Source organism: Danio rerio, chromosome 6 (assembly GCF_049306965.1).
Source record: "Danio rerio strain Tuebingen ecotype United States chromosome 6, GRCz12tu, whole genome shotgun sequence".
Lineage (NCBI taxonomy): Eukaryota > Metazoa > Chordata > Actinopteri > Cypriniformes > Danionidae > Danio > Danio rerio.
The window spans coordinates 42,722,825-42,737,702 of NC_133181.1; the positions used below are offsets into that span (position 1 = coordinate 42,722,825).

Here is a 14,878-nt window from a genome sequence, read left to right on the forward strand (position 1 = left end):
CACCCTCATGTTGTTTCCAACCCCCCTGAGACCTTTGTTCTTCTTTGTAAAAAAAATAAAGCTATTTTAGGTGAATTCCGAGAGCTCCCTCATCCTCCATAGGCAGCAAGGTTGTGACTCCTTCAAAATCCAGAAATGTATCAAGAAACATTCTTAAGACAGACCACATGCCTTCAGTGGTTATTAAATAAAAAAAAAAATTATATTATCAAGCTGCAAGAATACTTTTGTGAGCCGTCACAAAAAATTTAATTTATTCGATGTCGTTGCAATACAACACCATAACCTACCATGACAATTACCACCTCAGGTACAGATTATGTGCTTTATAAAGTGTTAAATGACACCAATGTGAGGTTGAACATCATTTAACGTGACGTTTAAAGTCATACTACTTGAAAGCAGCAGATTGTTCACATCAGATCTTGAAATTAAAAATCTAGCTTTCATTCATTTTCTTTTTGGCTTATTCCACAGCGGAATGAACCGCCAACTTATCCAGCATGTTTTATGCAGTGGATACCCTTCCAGCTGCAACCCATCACTGGGAAACATCCATACACACTCATTCACACATACACTAAGGACATTTTTTAGCTTCCCCAATTCCCCAATACCACATGTGTATACCACACTTTGGACTTTTGGGGGAAATCAGAGCACCCCGACAAAACCCACGTGAACACAGGGAGAACATGCAAACTTCACACAGAAATGCCAACCAGCGACCTTTTTGCTGTGAGGCGACATTGCTACCCACTGCATCGCCTAAATAGCTTGCAAACTGTTTGAAAATGAAAGTCAGTGACTCTGTGCAAACCAACATCAGTCACACAGCCTAAAGCTATACTTTTAACAACTAAATAGGTTAAATATGTATTAATCAGTGCAATGGATGATATTTAAAGGAATGGCTGGTGTTTAAATGTTTCTGCCGTGTCGCCTTTGGATGGAGCAGACAGCCAAATTGATTGTCACTGGAATTTTATTGCATGTTGTGTTTTTGGGACATGGTGCACATAAACATGCGTAATATAGACACTGAGTCGTAGACCAATTAATATGAATGCGACATAGGGGTGAGTAATTGATACCATAATTTTTATTTTTGGGTGAACTAATCCTTTAACTGGTATCCTGCCTTACCAGTTTTCACTGACGTTGCAAATTGCTGAGCCCTTCTACATTGGCTGAAACCCTTCGACAGCAGCTTTTCCAGATGAAGGTCAAAGGGACTTTCAAACCTTCATCATCAGAAAGAATCAAAAGGTAGGACTAACCTTTTCTGGGGAGCATGCTGTGTGGACTGAAAGGTGGTCTAAAGTTTATTGATGAAAGCAAGTTTAATTTTGGTGGCTCTAATGGGAAACATCATATACATTATCAAAATTGGGAAATACTAATCTCAAAGTGAGAGAAGTTGGTGAAATGTGAAAAAGGAAGTGTCATGGTTTGTATAAGGTTTTCGACAGCAGGATTTCGGCCTCTTTTATATGGAGCCAGATGAGCCTCAAAATAAAATACATTTACAAAATAAAATTCATACAAGCACAGCACAATTAACAATTACAAAAAACTATTTGTAAGTTCAAAACAATTCGTAAATACACAAATACAATTCGTAAATTCAAAACACGATTCATAAATACACATCTAATTCGTTAATTCAAAACGCAAGTCATAAATACACAAATAAAATTCATAAAATCAAAATGCAAGTCATAAATACACAAATCCAATTCGTAAATTCAATATGCAATTCAAAAATACACCAATCCAATTCAAAAATTTAAAATGCACTTCAAAAATACACAAATCCAATTTGTTAATTCCAAACACAAGTCATAAAATACACTAGTTCAATTTGTAAATTTAAAAAGTGATTCCTAAATGCACAAAATTAATTCATTTGGCAAAAACATTTATATATTGTGTGTTGTATTTATGAGTTGTGTTTTGAATTTAATAATGGGATTGTGTAAACATGAACTGTGCTGCGCATGTATGAATTTTATTTTGTAAAAATATTATTTTTGAGACTGATCTGGCTCCATACTCTTAAAGCTACATGGCAGAGTGAATGCAAACGTTTAACAGAACATTCATCATACAGTATTCTTCATTATCGCATAAAATAAAACACAAATTAACATTTTACTCAAAACACTTACCTACAATTGGCAAATCCAGAGAATCGATAATAACTGAAGTGTTTTCATAATTTTTAAATGCACCTTCTCTCTATTTGCAAACCCAAAATAACCACGCTGAAGTTGTTAACAAACCAAACAAGCAAAGAGGCTGAATATTTTTATTACTGTAATTCAGACTTATTGCTCCTCTATTGTAAAAGAATACAATAACCACCTCAAAGTGAAAGAATGTACAACACTGACAAAATATATACATATATGGGACACAAAATAAATTATTTTCAGCTTTGAAAAAGTGGTTTCAGTGTCAATATTTTCAGAAACTGATCGAACCAGTACGCATGCCCTTGGTAGAGCAGAATTGAAATTGGCTGCAGTTTCAAACCACAAAAATATCACTATTTACATCCCTGATCATATACATTAATAAACACTATAATAAATCTATTGCCCTCTAGACTATCAGTGACAAGGACACTGGAAAATATGTGCAAATGAATGTGTACTGGTGGATGGTTACTTTTACACCACACGATGAAAGCCGATAGATTGGTATTAATTGTGATGGAAATCATGCGATGCATAACCTGGATTTGGAGTTTATTGCACATGACCTCTTGCAGACTCACACGTGTAGATTGGCTCTCTGGGTCTCGCTCTTTAAACCTCTAGCACCATGAGAATATTTGTGCTCTACTGGTTAATTAGACAGCGGCCTATTGACCTCAGAGTTCAGTGTGCTTTAGAAACCCTGTGCTGATTAGTTGCCAATGATGATACACACTCACGTACAAGAGACCAACCAACATCTTTTAATTTCCTTTATAGAGGTGAGTGAGTCACACATATCATCTAACACATCTAACACTTTAAATGGTTTCCTGCACATACTTTACCTTGTACGTACAGTCATAAATAGGCCCAGGCGGAATCTGCTGACTTTATCAATTTTCTTTGACATTTTCTGCACAGACTTTGAATAGATTTTATCGACAGTCCCCTTTACCCAATAATTAGATATGTTTACATGGACCCTCCCAATATTTAATATTCTTGATATTCTTGCTCTAGTGCAGTGTTTCTCAACCACATTTCCATGGGACCACCAGTTCTGCACATTTTCCATGTGTCCTTAACCAAACACACCTGATTTAGATCATCAGCTCATTAGCAAAAACTGAAAGACCTGAAATGGGTGTGACAGGCAAAGGAGACATCCAAAACATGCAGTGCTGGTGGTCCTCCAGGAACGTGGTTGAGAAACACTGCACTTTAATACATACCACCAACACAATGGTTGCTAGTGTGATAGAGTAATTAAGACGGCCAATTAGAAGTGAAGAAGGCAGGCTTAACAGGATTCCACAGGTGATTTAAATGTAGCTGTGATGCTTTTGCAGCAGTCACACTTATGTAGTACGGTGCCGTGAAAAGGGGCGGGGTTAAACAATATATTATGTCACCTTAGAATTGTAAGGTTCTATCTGACATTTTTGACAAAATTGAGTTATTTATATATGCTTATAAAAGGACAACTTATTTACATTATGTGATGTGCTTTTATAAGTTGTTTACATTTTAAGACTTTTTATTTAAAAAATAAAAACGGTTTATCTACACTACACGAACACTAGCTCGGCTCTATAAGGTTCTTTCTGTGAGCCAATCAGCATTTTTTATGCACGCACAAGGACCAATCAGCATCAGCTTTCTTTGTCATTTCGCCGGACTGCTTCATTGACAGCAGGAAACACCAGAAAGAAACACAAAATCTCAAAAAATCTGAGTCGGCTAAATAATGCTGCACCACACAAAATTGAGATGTGTGTAAATGTGATGATTTAGAAGCATTTTTGACATTGAGATGAAATGTTAAATTTTACATTGTGGAAAAATAAATTAATATTAAAAAATGGATATATTAAATGTGGAATATTTTTATTTGTGTATATATAGTCAGTGAAACACTTTTTAAATAATTTGCTCATTGTCTGTTTTCTCTTAAAGTCTTTAAATTTAATATTAAGCCTTGAAGGGCAAATACCTAATTAAATTCATGGGGCATATAATTTAATAAATATAATTCAATGCTTCATATGAAGCATAAAATGTAATAAATATTAACATATTAATTAGATAAAATGAACATCTGCACTGGACACAATATTTAGCACAGCCTTGTATCAAGTCTTGTACCTTGTAAAAATCATCCTAAAACATGAAATAAATGTTATAGAAAGCAAAAATGTAACTTTCTCAAGCATCAACATATTGTTACAACACAAATTTATATATATTTTTTGATTGTATTTCTTAAAAAAGTAATGGTTCAATTAATGATCTGCCAGATAGAATCTTATAATTCCAAGTGAAAAATGACTTTTTTTTAGAACTAGAAGGTTCTATCTGCATTTACTGTGTGTTTTTTTATTTCAATTTGCAAATGTAAGATAACTTTGATAATTTACATTTAGAGTACATGTAGGGTCTCTGTCATATTAATGTTTGAAAGAGAATTGGTACACACACATTGTTTGCTATATGGAATGCAAAAGCTTTGAAGCTCAGTATCTCAAAATCATTTAGAACGCAGATAGAACCTTAGAATTCTGAAGTGACGTTAGACATTCAAAAAAGCGAGTGATTAATCCATATTTTAAATTTTGTGGACTGCGAAACTTGTTGCGTGAGCTTGCTTTTCGGGTCTGACGCATTCGCGTGCGTATGAATGGAAGTCTATGTGAGAAAAGTGCAGAGTGACCGCAGCTTTTGGCTTTAATGTTAAATGAGTAGCTAAACATTTACATTTCAAGAATTGTTTGGCGATATAATCCATAACCCTTGTCCCATCCCTAACCCTTTTTAATTGTCTTTGAATTGAAAATAAAGGCTCATCTATGAATTTTTACAATCATTTACATGAAGCATGTAAGTCAAAGCTTAATGTTACAAGACAAAAACATTAGCGAAGCACTATTCAGCATATTAGATGAACAACTAACAGTGAATGTGTGCATATGTGCAAACTGATTCTCACCAACAAATCTAGACCCTTCTGTTCTTCTTCAATTTTCTTCATTCCACTTAAATGCCTTAATTATTTAATCCCACCCCATCAAAATAACTCCTTTGGTCCTATCAAGTGTTTAAAAATGGCTACAGTCTTGATTTAAATATAGTAAAATATGCTAAATGGGGCAAAAATCAATCATACTAGCATCTGAAACCATAATTAAATCCCCCAAAACATTTAATAAATGAACAGATAGAGAGTTCACCCAAGGGAACGCACACTCAGATTCTGTCTGAGCCTAGTTATAAGTCCCAGACACACAAACACTTACTCTCTAACAGCCTCCGTCAGGCAGCGCTCAGTAGCATCGCTGCAATTTGCCCCGTGCTTGCGACGGATTCTGGTATTAGTGCGAATACGATTCTGCACGTTTTGCGGCCTCAGCCTGCGCAGACGGGTATGCAGAACTTTGCGCAGTTTTTGCCTTGTAAACGCATACAGCAGCGGATGTAGCACTACCGTCCAATAAGCGAGCACAAGGAAGCAAAGTCTCAGGCGTTCCAGCCAATCAGACGGCCCGATTGCCAGCATAAGAATGGGCATAATGGAGAGTGGCGCCCAGCATAGGAGAAACGAGAGAATGATGATCACAGACATGCGAAAGACTCGCCTCTGACGTTCTCGTCGATCCCGGTGGCGCCGAACTGCTCGGCGCAGAGCTAAAATGGCTGACACTGACGCACCCACACCCATGCTGGATGGACCTTGGACGGGGGCAGGACTTACTTGAGTGGTTACTGTAGACACAGTAGGCATGGGACTCAAAGGTGTGGATGCAGGAGTAGCGATATTAGGGCTAGTTATAACAGAGAGGGATGCGGTGGGACTCAAAGGTGTCATTGATGCAGTGGGGGTGGGGCTTAAAGGTGAGGTTATGACAGACACCGTAGGGGTGGGGCTAAGTGGTGTGGTGAGCGAAGGAGTGTTGGTCTCAGTGTTGATTGTTACAGTGGTAACTGTATCTGAGATGATTAGTGGCCCAGTTGAAAGTGGTGGTGGTGATGTGGGCGTATTCCTCGTCATGTGATCCGGTGACCTTGTTGACCTTTTACGACGCAACCAGAGGCGATGTGCAGGCCGTTTGCTGTCTCGATGTGGCCTGGGTGTGCGTCCAATGCGGATGCGCAGAGTCTGCAGAATTCGTGAGTATGTAAATAGCATCACAGCGAGAGAGCACAGGAACACAGGAACCTGCAGTAACAGATGAGCCTGTAGAGTCCCCCCCCACTCTGAACAAAGCACAGTGCCATTTGTGTGCACAAACACCCCCTCGCCTTGCCCTGACACAAACCCTGCCTCCACGAATGGAAGAAGTGGCACAGCTAGAGAAAGCACCCACACTGCCACAAGTAAAACAGCTGCCCTTCGAGGCGTCAGCAGGCGATTGGCTGGTCGGACGCTGATGTCATAGCGATCTAAACTGATAAGCAGCAGGTTGAGTGCTGTGCCCACGCTGGCGAAGCTGGCTGCTGATTCGTGGAGACAGCAGAGGAGGGCGTGGTGCGGAACCGAGGCTCCACCCAGTATGAGGAGCGTGGCAGTGATGGGTAGGCAGAGGAGACAGAGCAGCAGGTCAAGGGTGTGCAGGCTGAGAGTGACCGCATGGCTGACAGACTCCAGCAGGCTGCAGTGACCACAGTATAACACCAGCACGGTCAGATTGCCGCCCACCCCGAGGAGCAGCTCCAGCAGCAGCACAGCACTCACAGTCGCACGGAAGCCGAGCCACGAGCCCTCTTGCTGTGCGAGCCCGGCCCCCACGCCATCTTCAGCCTGTAAGAGGGACAGACCGTGGCCCCCGGTGAAGCTGCCATCTGTCTCCATGGACACCATCGCCACGTGCCTTCAGGCATAGTAATGCCACCCGCTCCCACTAGGCATGCTCCACCTACTCAGGTGTTTTCTTGTGGTGTTGATGAATGACTGACAGCTCTGTGGTGAGGAGACAAAAACAGAATGAAACAGTCTTAAAATGAAGCAAAATGTACTGAGACCAAATACACTGGGATCTATCTATCTATCTATCTATCTATCTATCTATCTATCTATCTATCTATCTATCTATCTATCTATCTATCTATCTATCTATCTATCTATCTATCTATCTAAAAAGTCAGATGCTAATGTGACTAAACTTTTTCTCTTTTAGGTAAGTTAGGATAGCAAAATAATGAGAGAGATATTTTTTTGAGAAATTGCTTTAACCTTTCTTGAAAGTCAAGTTTACATACAGTAAGATTATAATGCCTCTGAAAAAGCTCAGACGATGGTGTCAAGGTTTTGGAAGTTTCTGAATGGCTAATTGACAACATTTGAGTTAATTGGAGGCACAACTGAATAGTTTTTAAGGAAAACTTCAAACACACTGTTTACTTGTGGGACAACATGGGAAAAATCAACAAGCCAGAATAAAAAAAAGCCAGATTACAATTTGCTAAATCACACAGGGAAAAATTATATATTTTTGGAGACATGTCCTGTGGTCTGATGAAATTAAGATTAAACTGTTTGGCCATAATGACCAGTGTTACATTTGGAGGACAAAGGGGAAAGCTTGCAAGCCTATAGGAACACCATCCCAGCTGTGAAGTATGGGGGCGGCAGCATCATGTTGTGGGGCTGTTTTGCTGCAGGAGGCACTGGTCTACTTCACAACATAGATGGCATCATGATGAAAGAAAATTATGTAGAAATACTGAAGCAACATCTCAAGACACCAGCCAGGAAATTAAATCTTGGCCACAAATGGGTCTTCCAAACAGACCATGACCCTAAGCATACTGCCAAAGTAGTTCAAATGTGCTTAAGGGACAACAGAGTAAATGTTTTGGAGTGGCCATCACAAAGCACTGATCTTAATCCTATAGAAAATTTGTGGGCGGAGTTGAAAAAACTTGTGCGAGCAAGACAGCCAACAAATCTGACTCAGTTGCACCAATTCTGTCTAATTGACAGAATAGTTCTGTCTAACTATTGTGAGAGGCTTGTGAAAGAATACCCAAAACATTTGACCAAAGTTATACAGTTTAAAGCAAAGCTAAAAAAAAAAAACACAAAGGAAATGTATGTAAACTTTAAACTCTCTAAAAATTATTATTATTATTTTTTTATTATATCATTATTCTAGCATTTAGCAAATGTACATCATTTAGGTAATTCTAACGGACCTAAAACAGTAAACGTTTAGTATGATTTACTTTCAGACATTTTTAAAAAATGGTTATGTTCCTTTTTTAGAGTGTATGTAAACTTATTTAATTGTTTTAACTGTATCTATCTATCTATCTATCTATCTATCTATCTATCTATCTATCTATCTATCTATCTATCTATCTATCTATCTATCTATCTATCTATCTATCTATCTATCTATCTATCAATTCATCCATCTATATTTATATTTCTATATTTTCATCCATCCATCCAAACGTATAAAATAATTTAAAATTATATGACTTTAAAAAAAATCTTTCAATCATAATATCATGAACGGTGCACTTCTTATTGTATCACAGTGAGTTACATCATCATCATCCCCACTCATCATCATCATTCATTGAAGTCAGAACAAACGCAGACAGGGCCTAAGAGAGATTCACAGACGCAACCAACCGAGCGCTGGCAAAATTTTGGTGAAAAAGAGGGTATGACTTGTCCATCTGAAATGTAATAAGGTATTGATCGAGCGAGACAGGACAATAAAGATGAGCCTGATGTGCGCGTGAGTGATCGTTTGTGTGTGATCCTGCGGTCCCACACAGCCAAGAGTTTGTGGCCAACAAGAGAACTATTCAAACAGCTGAATTACAGCACAGAGCGATCTCTCACACAACCAAGGATGCAAAAACCATCACTGAAACATTTATGAATCGAAAACTGCTCCGTGCCTGTACCAGCAATTTAACGTATTCAAGAAATAGTGATTCTAATCAACTCTAAACCCTAAAAACAAGCAACTCTCAAAATACAGAAAAGAAAACACAGCAGCTTGTCATTCCACAAACACACACAAGAAAAAAAAAACAAATATATAAATAAATAAATGAGTTCGACTTGAGACTGATCCCGTTTCTAGGATGGTTGTTACTATGGCAACTGGTCTACAGTTTAAGAGTGGCCAAAATACAAACAGTAAGAGTTTCTGCGTCTGTGGTGGTTGGAGAGACTTTGCCTTTTAAGCACATCTGTGATAATGACCGCAGGAGGAAAGTTTTGATGTTTAACACAATGAGACTGCGAATGGGGGGAGGGAGGCCAATACGCTTGGCATGCCGATGCGCCCCATGCCATGCTGGTAATGAAAAGAGGTCACTGCAGTGGAACTTCTGAATGACAGTAGGAGACATAGATTTAGGGCTCAGATCACTGAAGCCTGACATCTTATGCCCACAGAAGTGAGACTGTGGTAAAAATAAGTGGGACTGATTTTTTGTCAGAGCGTTGCATGTAAAAAAAACTAAGGAATAGTGAGAGAATGAGGGATGAGTGGGAGGTGCAGGTGCACAGTGTGTTGTGAAATCGCCGGAGGAGTTTGTTTGTACCTCCTAGCCTCTATCCATCAATGTGCAATGCTTGAGATCCATCCATCTTTCTTTAGACTAACCACGCTGTCTCAGCTGTTTCTGCCATTTATCAGACTCTATTTCATTATCGTTGTTTTCCAAGCCAATTTGGTCCGTCCACGCTGGTTTGTTGTCAGCCTGTTAAAGAAATAGTTCAGCCGAAAATGAGAACTCGTGCTGTTATAAAACAGAATGTACACGTAATGTGTTTGGAGATTTTTCCACAAAAGATCTGCCAGGCTCTGAAAGGATGAGGAAAAGCAAAAATGTGCTCTATATGCTATTGTGTTAAATGATGTTTTCAATATAGGCAAACTGAAAATCAAAAAAAAAAAGTGTTTTATGCATTTTGGATGATCATTTACATGATAATTACATTTTGGGGGCCTGAAAAAGAAAAAAAAATCTTTTCAAAACAGGTTTTAAAATGAGGGGTGGCATGGTGGATCAGTAGTTAGAACTGTCGCCTCACAGCAAGAAGGTCGCTGGTTTGTGTACTGGCTGGGTCAGTTGGTATTTCTGTGTGGAGTTTGCATGTTCTCCTCATGTTGGCGTGAGTTTCCTCGGGGTGCTCCGCTTTACCCCACAGTCCAAAGACAAGCGCTATAGGTGAACTGGGTAAAAAAAAAAAAAAAATGGCCGTAGTTTGTGTGTGAATGTGAGAGTGTATGGGTGTTTCCCAGTACTGGAATGCGGGTGGAAGGGCATATCCTGGAATAATTGCTGGTTCATTCCATTGTGGCAACCCCTGATAAATAAAGGACTAAGCTAGATATTAGTGATTAATCGAAAAGTAATCGAAATCGACATTCCGAACTTATAATCCATCAAATTTTTTAAGTCAAATTTTTCAATTACTTTCCCTACCACATGAGGAGTCACGTGACCCCGCTTTGTTAAGGCTGATTTATATGTCTGAGTCGAACGCACGAGTATGTTCCGGCGCAGCCTTCGCATGGTCGCATACTCGCACACCTATTAAAAAATGTAACTACACATCGGACGTTTGCAATACATTGACGATGATTGTAAGCTGTGCCAGAGATGCCTTGAAGGGGCATATTTTCTTTTACAATAAAATTATTATTTACATGAAAATATTTGTTTACAGAACATCAAGAAATAAAATATTCCTATATAATATTTTATGAAATATTTTATACAGGATATACAAGACTTATTTTATTTAGCAGAGATACTGCTTATTTTCTACTTTTGAAAACATTAAAAATAGTTAATTTTATTTCCAAAAGTGGAAGATATGTGTTTTCACTTTTCATAAAAAAAAAAGAAAAAAAAAGACTGCTAGTTTTGGGCATTGTATGTTTTCATGTTAGTTGTTCAACAGTGATGTTCAATAAATAATCATAGATAGTAGACAGTGTGTGTTTCCTTCAATTATTTTAGAATGAAGTAATGCTCCCTACATTTAAAAATCTCTCACTTGTAATATGTGAGAATATTTACTGTACAAACCCTGTCAGTGAACTATGAGGGCAAAAAATAAAATAAATAAATAAAATAATTGTTAATTAATCGTAATCGAGTTAAAATGTTCAGTTAATTGAGGTTTTGATTTTAAGCCAAATTGGCCAGCACTAGACTAAGCTGAAGGAAAATGAATGAATGAATCTTAAATGCAAGTTATCATTATTATCTCTGTATAAACTACAAATATGTGATATTTTGAAAACAGTAATGTTGTGCATGTGTATAATCTGCTAAATCTATAGGCTGAACAATGGCAGACTTTGTGATTATGTGATTATCTGAACAATGGAGTTTGTGATTATTTGTGTAAAGGCTAAACTCAATTTTAGGGGATGGAGTGGACATGGATTTTTACCCTAAAACATAAAGGAAAACTTAATTAATTCATTTATTTTCTTTTCGGCTTAGTCCCTTTATTAATCCGGGGTCACCACAGCGGAATATCCCGCCAACTTATCCAGCCTATGTTGTACGCAGCGGATGCCCTTCCAGCTGCAACCCATCTCTGGGAAACATAATACACACTCATTCATACTCACACACTACGGACAATTTAGCCTACCCAATTCACCTGTACCGCATGTCTTTGGTTTGTGGGGGAAACCGAAGCACCCGGAGGAAACCCACACGAACGCGGGGAGAACATGCAAACTCTACATAGAAACACCAACTGACCCAGCCGAGGCTTAAACCAGCGACCTTCTTGTGTGAGGCGACAGCACTACCTACTACGCCACTGCATCATTCCTAAAGGAAAACTTATTTTAGTATTTTGAAGTTTTTCATTACATTTTCATGTCAGTTGAACATTTTAGTTATTTTATTTAGTGATCATTTTAATATGCCTCTGTTTTATTTGTTTAATTCCCCCCCCAAAAAATTTGCTGCTAATTTATTCACCCTCACGCCATCCAAGATGTAGACAACATTTCTTCCGGAGTATTGTAAAGAAAGTATTTTAGCTGAAAACTCAGCGCTTGGTGATTTATATAATGCAAGTGAATTGCTACTGGTAACTCTCCATCCAGATTGTCTGAATGTGCTGTTTGCAGAGAAAGTAAGTATGTTTACATGGACACCAATAATCCGATTTTAATTTGATTAAGACAATACTCTGATCAAGAGTCTACACTGTAATAAATTCCCAGAATTTCACAACATGTAACTGTAATTCTTCACAGTAAATTACATTAGTGTCACTTTACAGAATTTAAGTGTTAAATTTTACGTATTCAGAATTTTATTGTGAAATTAAGGCTGGCATCATGGTTACAGCTGTAAAAATGGATAAATATGTTACATGTTAGTTATAGAAATTCAAACACAATTAATATTTTATTGAACAGAAATTAATAGACAATAACTTTTATGCTAGTACAGAAACTTTTTTGATATTTAGAAATATTTACAGAAATATTGTTATTATGAAGTACCTCACAGTGATTTACTGTGAATTTACATACAGTACTTTACTGTGAAAGTAACGCAATTGTTAGCCAGTAATTTACTGTAAACTTAAGGTGAAACATTTTACTGTACCATGTAAACAGCGAATTTTGATTAATCCGACTAAAGTCATTTTGAACTGAACAGAAATCGAATTGACATGAAGTATGCTGATTTACGTCGCATTATTGAAGTGCAGTTCAGACCTGTAAACATTACAATCAAACTATTACCGTTATGTAGGATTTTTGCTGCTTTTTCCGACAGGACATTTTATACACACACGGCTGTTTAACACTATTCTCTGCAACTACACATTCAAACATTCAAAAAGGAACTCATGTGAACAACTTAATCATATTATTGTCTTATTCAGATTAAGGCCAATAATTTGATTACTGATGTTCATGTAAACGTAGTCAGCGCGGTTTCTCACAGAGCCATGTTTATTAACTTTGTTTTGATGTGTTTTGACTTTCAATATGCCTTTCAAAGCAGCCATTGGCTTGCATGTTATGAATCACCAACAACCAGTTATAGCTGAACTCCTCTTCAGTGTTCTACTGAACAAAAAAGTCAATAAATGATCGTCTTCATTCCACATACTCAAACTGACATATAGATTGCACCAAAATTTCTCTTTTGTGCTCCACTGAATAACACCACGCAGGTTTGAATAGTCATTAGGGTGAGTAAAAAATCACGAAATATTCCTATTGCTCATTTCACAATAGCAGATGCACAACACATTTATGCCGCAAATTGCATGTGATAATTTTTCTTTGGAGCCCTGCCGTGCACACCAAATCAAAATAGATTTCTCAACGGTGAAATGAGCATGCAAATGCATTTTCTATGTTTATACACTCTTTGGAAATGAAAGAGCGTGACAACAAGTGAAACTACGTTCACTACGCAGAGAGGAACCAAAATAACTCCACATCCAGAAGGAGCCAAAATAGCTGATGATCTAGATTCCTCTTTCCTTTCATACACATTCAGGGCCATTTATATACCTGCTCTACACTTCATTGTCCCTTACGGTTACTTCTTGTCCTTAAAACATATTGTAGCCTTTAATCCAATTAGAAATGTGCACAGTCCATCTCATACATTCTGTTCTCCCTTTTTTCAACTGGCATCTTGACGCCTGATCTGAAGTGCATCTGAAAATCCAGTTGGCTGTAATCAGACTGACTGACTGCGAGAGCAAGAGCGCAAAAGATGATGATGATGAGGATGATGACGGGTGTGATGAATGTGAAATGATTGACGCAGGCGTATTTAACTTTCTTTTACCCTCAATAATTTGCTGGAGTCACGTGTCTCTGAGCATGTGCATGTGTCCGGTTGTGTTTGAGAGCATCGGTGTGAGGATGATGTCCCGATCCGAATTACAATAAAACTCACAAGCCCAGACACTGACAACAACAAGATATTCAAACGAGAAAAAAAAGCACACACAAACGTTAATTTCTTAAAAAAATTACATTTTTAAATTCAAATTCACAGATAGAATGACTGCAGATTATAGGCAACACATGGATTTTTCTCGGTAAACAAATCGTCCGTATAGTGGCGGCATATACCCTGCATAAGACACCGGTGGTAACCTTTTTTTGCAGTGTAAAATAAGAGTCGAGATCCAGATCAAACGACACAGCTGATTGTCTCTTATCATTTTTATTCCCAGGCGCGCGCTTGCAAGATTTTCCACTTAAACTAACGAAAAGGAACGAAGAGCTACAGTACAATGACAGCGAATGGCAATTAAGTGACAAGATCAATATGCTGGTGAGGAGTGTGAAGATGCATCAAGGAGGTTTTTTACTCACCTTGCCCCGCGCGCCGGGAATCCCCGCTACATTCCACTGCGGTCCGTGCCGCGCGCGCGCTCCGCTCTCTCTACTAGAGCGCGAGATTCCTGGGGGCTTCAGGACTGTCCGCTGGCAGGTACGTGCCCGGAATAAATGTCGCACCTTCTGTGGTGCTAAACGGTGGTAGAAATCGCTACGGTGCTTCTGTGAGTACCCATGAGTGCCGCTATCCTGCGAACTAGACAGACTGAAAGAACCCGCTCCATCTGCGCGAGCGCGCATACACACTCACTCACGCACGCACGCACACACCAAAACTGCAGGCTTCATCGTGGA

General features: G+C 38.4%; 2 protein-coding genes across 3 annotated transcripts in view; both read right to left on the bottom strand.

The window, feature by feature from the left end:
- Positions 1-14,878, bottom strand: part of pfkfb4b (6-phosphofructo-2-kinase/fructose-2,6-biphosphatase 4b) — a 516,544-nt gene that overhangs the window by 177,745 nt on the left and 323,921 nt on the right. The window lies entirely within an intron of this gene.
- On the bottom strand, positions 2,298-14,835 carry LOC100332423 (G-protein coupled receptor 22). 2 transcript variants are annotated; one of them, XM_073954392.1, is made up of 3 exons: positions 14,561-14,835; positions 9,768-9,926; positions 2,298-7,158 (listed from the first exon to the last, which is right to left on the bottom strand). In XM_073954392.1, exon 3 carries the CDS (start codon positions 7,057-7,059, stop codon positions 5,494-5,496), a length of 1,566 nt encoding a protein of 521 aa, XP_073810493.1. In that variant the 5' UTR covers positions 7,060-7,158; positions 9,768-9,926; positions 14,561-14,835; the 3' UTR covers positions 2,298-5,493. The 2 variants fall into 2 exon arrangements, with proteins under 2 accessions (XP_073810493.1, XP_009300869.1); XM_009302594.5 differs by lacking the exon at positions 9,768-9,926.

What these genes read in the sequence shown, in the direction of transcription:
- LOC100332423 (XM_009302594.5), bottom strand. Translation starts at nt 7,059, where the DNA reads ATGGTGTCCATGGAGACAGATGGCAGCTTCACCGGGGGCCACGGTCTG.